At 40.3% G+C, this 11,215-nt stretch overlaps 1 protein-coding gene across 1 annotated transcript; it reads left to right on the plus strand.

The window, feature by feature from the left end:
* Window positions 1-220: 220 nt before the first annotated feature.
* On the plus strand, window positions 221-10,914 carry sec22c (SEC22 homolog C, vesicle trafficking protein). Its single transcript, XM_080793182.1, has 8 exons — window positions 221-478; window positions 855-1,066; window positions 2,055-2,218; window positions 3,965-4,153; window positions 4,911-5,029; window positions 6,090-6,155; window positions 6,306-9,365; window positions 9,693-10,914. The coding sequence occupies exons 2-7, from the start codon at window positions 885-887 to the stop codon at window positions 6,504-6,506; spliced, it is 921 nt and encodes a 306-aa protein (XP_080649308.1). The 5' UTR covers window positions 221-478; window positions 855-884; the 3' UTR covers window positions 6,507-9,365; window positions 9,693-10,914.
* The last annotated feature ends 301 nt before the right edge of the window (window positions 10,915-11,215 follow it).

Below are 11,215 nucleotides of genomic sequence, written 5' to 3' on the forward strand. Positions count from 1 at the left end.
AAATAATACTAATTATTTTATATGTTGAAATTTTGTGAGATCATACAATCTCTCTTCAAGCTGTAGCGCTGCTGCTAGTTACATGATTCGATAGGTCACTAATATATGTATAACACACTATCGGCGACGTCGTACTAAATCTCTTTTGTCCTTCTTGACTTCCCGTACGAGATACAGTGTTATGGTGTGGTCGTGTTCGCAATTCGCATGTTGTTTTGTCTCCTCTGTCTACACCCAGTAGTAACATTGTTATTTAGCTAGCTTGTTTGCTAATCTGATTAAAATCTGCTGCTCACTTATTTTACGAAGTTCAAATTCTGTTCACAGTTGATATTTTGAAAGTCACATCCGTAATGCACAGTTAAACTGTTGCTTGCAGATGGTCTTTATGTTATTACATTATGTTGTAGCTAGTAATACAGCTAGCCTATCTATAAGCTATCCAACCATTTGAAATTATGACTCCAAGGATAATGAGGTAAGGGATAATAAACACACACCACCAGGGCAGGTTACAGCATTGTATTTACATTTGAACTATTGCAATACATTGCCAGTCAAGAGCAGATGGCACCCATTGTGAGAAAGAGAGCCATACAAGTTTAGTAGTCACAACTACAATCAATTGATTGATTAATTTGATTACTTTAATACTTTATTAGTCAGAAATGTAAACTGCACGAGGTACAGTCAGACATTTAGACTAAAAGGATAACACAAAAAAAAGGGCTGGGGACTTGTTTCCATTGTGGTCCGACTCCTAGCCTATGGATTCAATTCAAACATATACTCGTAGACAATTACATTAGGATGATGTTGACTCGTCCTGTCAACCTGGTGTCTACTGTCTCTAGGTTGTCTCTTCACCATGGACCTTGTGGATCATGCCTCTGATCCTGTTTGCCTTCGTGGTTCGGGTCAGGGATGGACTTCCCCTGTCAGCCTCCACAGACTTTGAGCACGAGCAGGAGCTCCAGGAGAGGAAGCAGCAGCTCAGGACCATCAGCAAGGCCCTCGGCCTGCTCCCCGAGAAGGGGACCTTCAAAGGCCACAGCCTCAACATTTAGTAAGGACTCATGAACACCCACATTAAGACTGTTTCATGTCACATGTTTATAGTTTATATCTTGGGATATAAACTAGTGCTGCTTGGTACCTTATGGGGCAGGGTGCCTATGGATAATTCCATTTCTACTTCTAATTGAAAAACAAAAGGCACCCTGACCCTTATGGGGTGACCAGAAGGCTCGCCCTGAAACACAATCGCTGAACCGCAATGGACCGCTTGCCCCCAGAGGTTCAGAGGTATTTAATTTGTTTTACAAATATTAGGTTTAGGAATAAAATTAGGTTTAGGCATAGTTTACAGTGGTTACGGTGAGAAATAAGGTTAGGCTTATGCATAGCTTTACTGCGGTTACGTTTAGAAATAAGCTTAATGTTTTGAGTTGACATAGTTTAGCTGAGGTTACGTTTAGGAATACCTGGTGGCGGCCGTTCCGTGGTCGCCGGATTTGACCCGAGGCGAGCGTGTTTTGGGGGAGAGCGTTCTTGTATTCCCTAATGGCAACCCAAGAGGATGGGAAGAAAATCAGCTTGCAGATGGTCTTTATGTTATTACATTATGTTGTAGCTAGTAATACAGCTAGCCTATCTATAAGCTATCCAACCATTTGGAATGACTCCAAGGATAATGAGGTAAGGGATAATAAACACACACCACCAGGACAGGTTACAGCATTGTATTTACATTTGAACTATTGCAATACATTGCCATGCAGTCAAGAGCAGATGGCACCCATTGTGAGAAAGAGAGCCATACAAGTTTAGTAGTCACAACTACAATTGATTGATTAATTTGATTACTTTAATACTTTATTAGTCAGAAATGTAAACTGCACGAGGTACAGTCAGACATTTAGACTAAAAGGATAACACAAAAAAAGTGCTGGGGACTTGTTTCCATTGTGGTTTTGATTTGTGGTGTCCATATATTGGTCAAGCCGTGGCCGGCTGTTTGTTCACTAAACACCTCTCCTCTATCATTCATTCAGCTTCGTCTGCTCCGAGGGTGTATCCTACATGACTGTGTGTCACAGCAGCCTCCCTGTGGCCATGGCCTTCTGCTTCCTGGAAGACCTGCGCTGGGAGTTCACTGCGCGCTTCCACGGCACCGCGGTGGCCTTGGCAGCCAGGCCGTATCCATTTTTGGAATTTGGTACGTGTAAAATGTTCAGTGTTTTTAAAGGAGTAGTTCACCCAAAAATGACTTATTTTCTATCAGTCACACACCCCATGAAGCCTTGTATTCGTGGAGATTGTCATGTTTTTCGTCGCATTTTTGAGACAATAATTTGATGACTTATCCGATACGAGACTCAAAAAGTCTCCTATTGATTCTGCTACTGACCGATGACCCGGTCATCAAATTATTGGCCCACGAATGCAAAGACCATCTGCCCTGAGACTGGGAGGTTGGGTGTTCGATGACCCGTCGATGACCCGGCCGGGTCATACCAAAGACTATACAAATGGGACCCAGTGCCTCCCTGCTTGACACTCAGCATCAAGGGTTGGATTGGGGGTAAATCCCTGCGACATACTTGTGTCATGTATGTATCAAGCTGCCTCACGCTACAAAAACAGTAGATAGGCTCCTGCCCTATGGGCCTCATGGCTCTGCAAGGCTTACTCCTTTAAGCCCTATATATTTCTTTGTAAGCAGAATAGTGAAAATAATAGCTAATCTAAAACTGTCACAGTGACAAAATGGCGGCACCCCAAAGTAGTGCACTATATGGGGCATAGGGAATGAATTTGAACGCAGCCTATGATTTCACACATACTGGCAGTCATGTGGCAACACACACATCATGTGACACTTCTAAGATTCCTTCAGAGATCACTGTCAGGCTTGACATAAATGATCAACAACAATACATGGATTAGAACTAGACTAATAATAACATTGTTGCAATTATCCACTACAAGGAAATTGCGATGACAGTTTCAACTGGGAGACCATAGCAGTTGACTTGTAATTTTACACCAACCTTGAACCAAGTGCCAGCTGCATAATGTCATCAAATAGCTTTGTGACATTGCACAGAGGCCTGACCAGTGATGGAAGAAGTACTCCCATTTTTACCTAAGTAAAGTATCAATGCAGAAATACTCTGTTACATGTAAAAGTCTTTGGTATTCAACATTTACTTGAGTAAAAGTACAAAAGATATTGGCATAAAATTATACAACTCATTGTCCAGAATGAAAGAAATTTTCAAAATGATCTACGCTTTACGACACATTGTGAGCATATATAGTGGCTCTTTCCAAATAGGGGGGGGGGGGGTGTCCCCGGAACATCCAGACCCCCAGGAACGCGCACAGGGCGTCGGCCCGGTTCCGGCATGCCGCCCCGCGTCCGAAACGGTTGAGAAATGACAGAGTTACTGTGTGGGGGTCCCTCTACTGTACTGTACTCAGTGTACTGGCACACCCGAAATCATCCTATATACAGTTAATGTGTGCGTGTGTGTGTGTGTGTTAGGTTGTGCACACACAGGTGGTGAAAAACAACCATAAGGGAGTGGTTGCACCACTCAAAAATCACACCCGTGTGAAGTGAGGGGCGCTAATATATTAATGTCTCATGTTGATTAGGTGATGAAATTGTGATTTCAACATTAAACGCCATTAACAATAAAGAGACAATATGACGTAATGAGGCATATTATGATGTAAATTTTCGCTTCATTGTCAATGGCGTTTACAAAACAAACATTGAACTAAAGACAAACATTAAACCCGTGTTTAATGGTGCCCCTCAAAAATAAAATTAACATATTGCTTATAGCTACTTTAAATCATTAATCGCATTTATTTGTATGACAATGAATCGTCAACTTAAATTGGGTAATCGTCCATAAGCACTATGTTTGGCATTATGTGTTCCACCGGACAGACGGCACCATTCAGAAGCTGAAGCAGCAGTACAACCAGAGTGGTGGTCCGGCTCTGGAGGTCACGCTGGCTGAGGTCCAGGAGGAGCTCAGACTCCGGCCCCCACAAGTCCTTACCGTGGAGGATGTGCAACTGCAACTAACTAACGGGGCCACCAGCGAGCAGATAGAGCAGCAGCTACCTGAATCTGGTAAGACTCATGCATGGCATTGATTCACACCCAGCGAGCATATAATATAAAGCAGCTACCTGAATCTGGTAGAGGCCTAATCATAGTCCAGCATTCGGTGAAGAGGTGACCATCGAAAACTGCAACATGTGGTCACCGGCGCTAACACAACACATCTCTGTTTTTACTAACCACCATTTCGGTGGTCACCTCTTCACCGAAAACTGGACTATGAATAGGCCTTAAGACTCAGGCATGGCATTGATTCACATACACCTGTGATTCTTCTCAACCGTTTACTTTCAAGGACCCCCAGTTTTATATAGATTACAGCAGATTGTCTGCATCGAGGCACCACGTTGTGTGCTTGTAGATCTGCTGTTTTCACTAGTTTGGGTCCCGGGCAAACGTCTACCGGTAATTTCTCTTTTGGGTCTCGACCTGAAAAATTTGGGAACCACTAGACTAGAACAGTGGTGCAGCTAACACATGTGTATTTGAAGGAGTAGAGCCATATAATGTTAATAACTGCCTCACTCCAAGCATCCAGTATTAAACCTTTCACCCCACAGCTCTGAGATGAAAGATATTTTCTGCTGACAACATGTCTTTGGCTTCTCCGTTTCAGATGGATAGTGTTAATTTAATTCTGCCTGGTCTAGCTGCCTAGTTGTTCCCTACAGAGGAAAATACAATGTCCTGCAGAAAGAAAAATAAATAAATAATATCAGTGTGTTTTGTTTACTTATGATCGTGTGTTTTTCCTTTTGTCACTTAGGTCAGAATCTGAGACTGGCACCCGTTACTGCGCCAGGCATCCTCTCCCTGGTACTTAATATCATGTGTGCATCTTTGAATCTCATCCGTGGTGTCCACCTCATAGAATACAGCTTCCAAGTATGGGCCAGTATTGACTTTTGCTTTGCAATAAAAAAATATATCTCTATAGCTGTCTGGAAGAAACCACCTAAGCAAAATGTACATTTTTCAGGAAATGAAAAAACATCCAGCTCAAATAGTTAGGTTTTTGTCAAAGCACTTTTTAAATACTTTCTATTGGTTCAATATTGTTTTTACTCGACACACAGACGTAGATGGTGTTTATAGCATTGATTTATGCAACAAAAGAGTGTTAGGTGTTTTCATCCAGACAGCAACGAATTATATATTTTATAACATTTTACAATGTACCTGTACATTAACAAAGTTTCCATACTGAAAACTAATGGTAGCAAAAAGGAAGAATGACAAAGCAGGGAGAAAGGAAAAACAAAGAGCTGACAATTGTTAGAGACAAACCACCAGAGAGTATTTGTTGATTTGTATTTAACCAAGGTACTTTTGTAACTATAAATGAAGTAATTTGTTTGGAAATAGTTATAATGTACATACCAGCAAGCTAACGAGGTAACTTTTTTTGCCTTGGGCACAAACAGTGTACAACTGTGTATTGTATTGCCACAGAAATGTTACATTAATGATTAACCTGTTTGTGCAGTTAACACCCTGAGCGGCATAAGCGATTAAAAGATTAATCACAGGACAGATCATTAATGATATGATATCATAACTGAGCACACCGCTCCACAGGCTGGGAGCGCCTGTTGGGCAACATTCAATGTCATGTCCGGTTGGGACGTCATCCAAAGTGGTCCCCCTCCATTTTAGTGGATGAGAGGAAAAATCTTAAAACGTGAATAACTCTTGATCTAAATCTAAATCAATCTGTCCAATTCTAACTCCATCTAGCTACTTCAGCTACATCAAAGATGGCGCCTGGTGCATCTTGAAATGTGCTCCGTAGCTGCAAATCGCTGGGCGCCCTGATTTAATGGTCCTAAATACCCCCGGGCGTTCGGGGTGTTAAGGGTATCAGCAAAAAATGTAAATCTTAGGAAGTAGGAACGCCTTTCATTTAAACACTGCTGATATTTCTATTGTTTTCCTCATACTGTAGGACGACAATGAAGGCATATGGAATGTCGTGGCATTTCTCCTGGCATTTCTCTGCTGTGTTTCTCAGGTAAAAGTGCACGTCAATCATTTTTTTTTATTTATGTTATTTATGTTTATTCATGTTTAATCATGTTTATTTGGCGTGCGTAATTAACACAATGAAAACCCTCTATTACCGTCATCCATGTATTTGAATGATTCCTATATATGCCAACAGTGCCATCTGTACCTTTTCCACTCATCCCTGAAGAAAATCATGGCCTTTACTCTGTGGAGTGTGAATATCCTATGCAATGCCTACCTGTTTGGCCTGAGGAACATGTGGCAGCTGCTATTCCATGCGTCCGTTGCATCCTTCTCCGCCGTCCTCATCGTCTCTCGCAAGCTCCAGGAAAGACCAAATGACTGTGGCGTGTGAGGAGCATGGGGACTGCTCAAGGTGTGGAACCTCTTCTTGCCTCGCTGGGTTTCCGTACAGGTGAGAAAGAAAGGAAAGCAGGTGACTCCTAAAATTCATCAAGACGTCCAGTACATATCTTTTAAAGGACAGAACCTCGTCGTCAATGACCTGAAGGATTATATATTTGTCATATACAGTAATTGGTTGCACTTTGTTTGTTTACATTGTATCCAAGACTGTAAAGAGGCTATGCGAAAATGTTTGGCATATTGAATCCTCAAAATACAATCATAAGAACTCCAATTACTCCAAAATATATATTATTAATAGTTAATCAAATAATAATGAGTAGATCTTTATAGACAAGCTTAGGATGTAGTAAACAGAATTTCTATATTAGAAAAAAGTGCTTCACCGTCCATTCGAGACATTTCTCGTAACTTTTAAGCTAGGGCGAGGATTGGGACCAAAGTTTCTCTTTTGAGAAAACAATGTTGCTTCAGCTGAATTGTTCAAGTTGATGATCTTTTGCATTTTGGAATCAGGCTGTATGTCTATTCTTATTCAGCACAGTATTATTTTTTTCTACCAAGGGTAATTAATTATTGTCCTGTACAGTATTCAGGATGGAAGCGTTTACAGTGCTAAATGAGGTAAAATGGTTGCTAAAGCTTGGGTCTAATTGTATAGGTTTAGGTGGCATCCTTGATTAATGAAGATCTGGGCAGTCTAAAGATACATTTAAATAATTGGACATATTTATCATTGTAGATACTGTACTACTGCATTTGTTGTTATAATTGCTGCTTAGGATAGAAGGTAACAACGCTGTTGTTTAGCTCTGATACTGTACATACATACAGTATTTTTCATGTCTTACTGTTTGGCAAAAAAAATAGAGTATAATGTATCTCTAGTATTTGATCAAAGTGCTCAACTACTTATTGTATATGCTCAAAACTAAGGGCTCGGCTAATGACCTCATAGATATATTACATTCTGTAAAGCGCCAAACATTTTTCTTACTGTATGTCCATTTAAGGCATAAGATTTGATATTATCTTTTAAACATTTACTGTTTTAACATAATTTATGATCTGGGGGGGGAAAAAAAAAACATTTGAATTCAAATTGTTCAACGTTTTATAAAATTAAAGCAGTAACTAATATGTAACTGTGAGTCAAACCGACGACTGGGCCAATCACAGCACGTCCTCGACATGCTTGCAGAGAATCTTGGGTAATGAAGTCAAAGTCCTTGGCTGTTATGTGTGTCCAAAGTGGCCACCAGGGGCGTGCACAGAGACACGAGATAGTGCTAGAGCACCTGCTCTTTTGCCCTCTGGACAGCAATTTTGTTTTTTTTACAGTGTACACTGTACAGTATGTGGTACATGGTCACATCGACCAATTCTGGATTAAAAGCTGCCAATATATTATTTATGCCCCAAAATCTATAAATCTCACATATAAGGCAAGGCAGCCAGCGGTTCCACACGCCACACAAGGTGCCCTTTTTTTCAATTGAGCACCTGCCCCTCAAAATGTCTGTGCACGCCACTGGTGGCCACTGATGATACCCCAAACTACATAGTGCGGCTTTAAAGTAAACCCGGTTATTTATCCTCCAGGACGGTTATGTAGCTGGAAGCACTGAATTTGATGTTCTAAATTATTATGAAATGTGTTGAACAGAATACAATACAACAAGTCTGCACTACTGTTAGGCACATATTGTTTTTCCTTATTTTGTTTTGGCTACCACAATACCAAAATTATATTTCATTGAATGACCATGTCATGTAACAAAAGTGTGTTTCATATCAACACATTTTTGTCACATGACACGGTAGTTTGACAAAATATAAAATAGCCTTAACAGAAAACATCCATTTCAATTGATAATAGCGCTGCTAATGAATATGAATGATAGGCTAGGTTTATACCTTTAATTTATTAATTGCTCAGTTTTTGATATTGTGTATACGGTTAACTTAACTACTTATTTACTGTATAAATGTATCTCAAATAATGCACTCAATGTCCAACACGAGAAGCAAATAATTGTAGTCCTAGTTTTTAGGAGGGCTTTATGTCGAAGAATTAGGGTTGTGGTTGCTTTGGAAATGTATAAAGTCTGTCCTTTCCTTTATTTTTGAGTGCTCATATAGACAGCTATGTGTGTGGGTCTGTCCCTGGCTGTGTCCGAGCACGAAAATAGCGTTATAGTGTTTGTTCACCACCAAGTGTCACTGTTGCACAGCCTAACACACAGACACAGACAGGCCATACAGTACAGTACAGTACAGTACAGTACAGTACAGTACCACTCACTTCAGACAGGTCTGATTTTTTCTCAGCTAAGCCAGATTTTGTCGTCCTTTGGTACATTGAGGAACAATGATCTGCTAATAATTCTTCAAATGATAGACATTGGACATCGAGTCGACCCTAGATGACACATTTAAATAGACTTTGATTTAATTGTTGCTCAAATAATGAACGAGTAGTATCAATTTTGTGGTATGTGTTATTCTGCTTTGTTTTTTTTAACAATATAAAGCCTGAAGTAAAATAAATACATTATACTATAACGGTTGCGACAATAACAATTGAAGACGCAATTATAGCAAAATGAGGGAGGTGGTGGGTCAGTGTAGAATACAAATCACTAAAGGAATCAGTAAATAAGTTTAACTGCAATTTATTAAATCAAAAGCAAAATAAAGTTTAATAACAAAATGTTCACTTAATGAAATCGAAATAAAATAAAACTGCCTCAAAAGGGTTTACTGGAAAGTGTCCTGGCACTGTCTGAAACTAAACTTAAATGTCCAAAAATAAATCCAAATGGAACCAGTCAATGCTGTGTGTAGTGTAGCTGCAATTTGCAACTCTAGATTTTTTTTTACAATTGGCTGAATCCAGAGTTGCAATAACCTCCATCGACTTCCTATGCATGTTTTTTGGTTTGTGATCTCCTGGTCTTAAATTACGTTAAACTCACCAACTTTGCAGCTGCAGTCCAAGCTTGAATTATCCTCTTTCAATCTGGTGTCGCTTGTTTATCATAAAAGTCCCCCGTAAAGATGTTATGAGCTACTTTCTGTCCAAAATATTCCAAGAGTGACAATATCTAGCCGCCATTTTGATTTTCAGCCAATTGTAAAAAAATCTAGAGTTGCAAATTGCAGCTATGTGTAGTGGTAAGTCTCTTACCACCCTTACACTGTTCCGCAAAGTCCATCCTTAATCGAAATCCAAACTCCAGGGAAATAATCCAAAAATGGAAATAAAGTTCTCCTTCTCCAATGGCATAAATCCAAACGATCCAACAAACGACTATAGCAAGACTTGGGATAAATCCTCTTGCTTCTCAGTATAGACTGTCTGGCTCTCTCTCTCTGTTCACCTCCACTCTGGACTGACAGAGTCAAACTCTCCAGATGGCCCCCAACATTTTGATTGCCATCACTCCATCAGCCAGGTGAGCTGTGGGCGGGGTCTCTCAATCACTGCTTGTTGCCATAGCAACACATGTATCTCACTGGCTTCTTGTGGCATATAGTCCAGCGGATAAATAGCAAAATCTCATAGAGTAGCGGACACAGAGGTTACAATACATGACTATGACTGTAGGAATGGCATGATCAGGAAGTAAGTTTAAACCAAATTACAAGATTTGTAGACTCCTGATTCCTAAATCCTACAGATATAATTTTTTTATTTTTACATTGAAGCTATATACGTAGTGGTTGGCACTCTGCAATTGTTAAAGGAAGGAGTGTTTGTGAACATTATGTCATTGTGCAATAAAAGTGCTGTCCTGTATGTAACCAGCCCCAACAGTATACTTAAAGGACAACTTCACCAGTATGTGTCTCAGTGGAGGGCTTTGGACAGTTCAGGATCCCTCCTGCCAGTGACATCATCGTTAAACATGTTTTATTTAATTTGGTATTAACGTGAAAACAATAGCTTCCATTATAGCAAGCCAGTTTTTTTAGGGGACGGGACTGCGACGCTCTATTGTAGTGTCAATTTGTATTGGGGGTCGCGAGACATGGCCAAAGCATTTCCGGGGGTCCCCAGCCAAAAATGTTGAGAACCCCTGTATTAGCTTGTATTCCTCATCGATCACATCACTGGTAGATACGTTTCTGAACTGTCCACAGCCCTCCTCTGAGTAGACTATAGTACCATATCATGAGCATTAGTATCAAATGGGTGAAGTTGTCCTTTTAAACGGTTAGAAAGTTTAATTCCCTAGCTGAGTGAATCAAGCGAATGAACTTCTATTGCCAGCCTATTCATAAGAACATAGAATATTGAGTTTGTTCATTGTACCTGCCAAATGTACTGATGATGACAGGGATTGATGTGGTATTTTATGTGGTGAAGGGTGAAACTGACATTATGATCAATAAACTGCCTTTTCTCACTTGCTGTTTGGTGTGACATTTTTTGCCTTATATAGGATGTTAATGGTGGCTACATGGATTTAGCTGTTGTGGAGACCCCAAAGGTCGCCAGCTCGGGTGCCCCTATAGCTAAATCATTAGAGCATGTCCTGGTCTACATCTGTGCAAAATTTGGCGCTTTGTGATGAATTAGCACCCAATCACCCTTATCTCTCCCTAAGCTTTTGGACCATGGGCTATAGCCCATATCGTACGGCATACTATAGCACATACGGCATACTATAGCACGCCGTTTTTCATCATTTT

The sequence above is a fragment of the Protomyctophum bolini genome (genome assembly GCF_963924005.1).
Source record: "Protomyctophum bolini genome assembly, chromosome: 21".
Lineage (NCBI taxonomy): Eukaryota > Metazoa > Chordata > Actinopteri > Myctophiformes > Myctophidae > Protomyctophum > Protomyctophum bolini.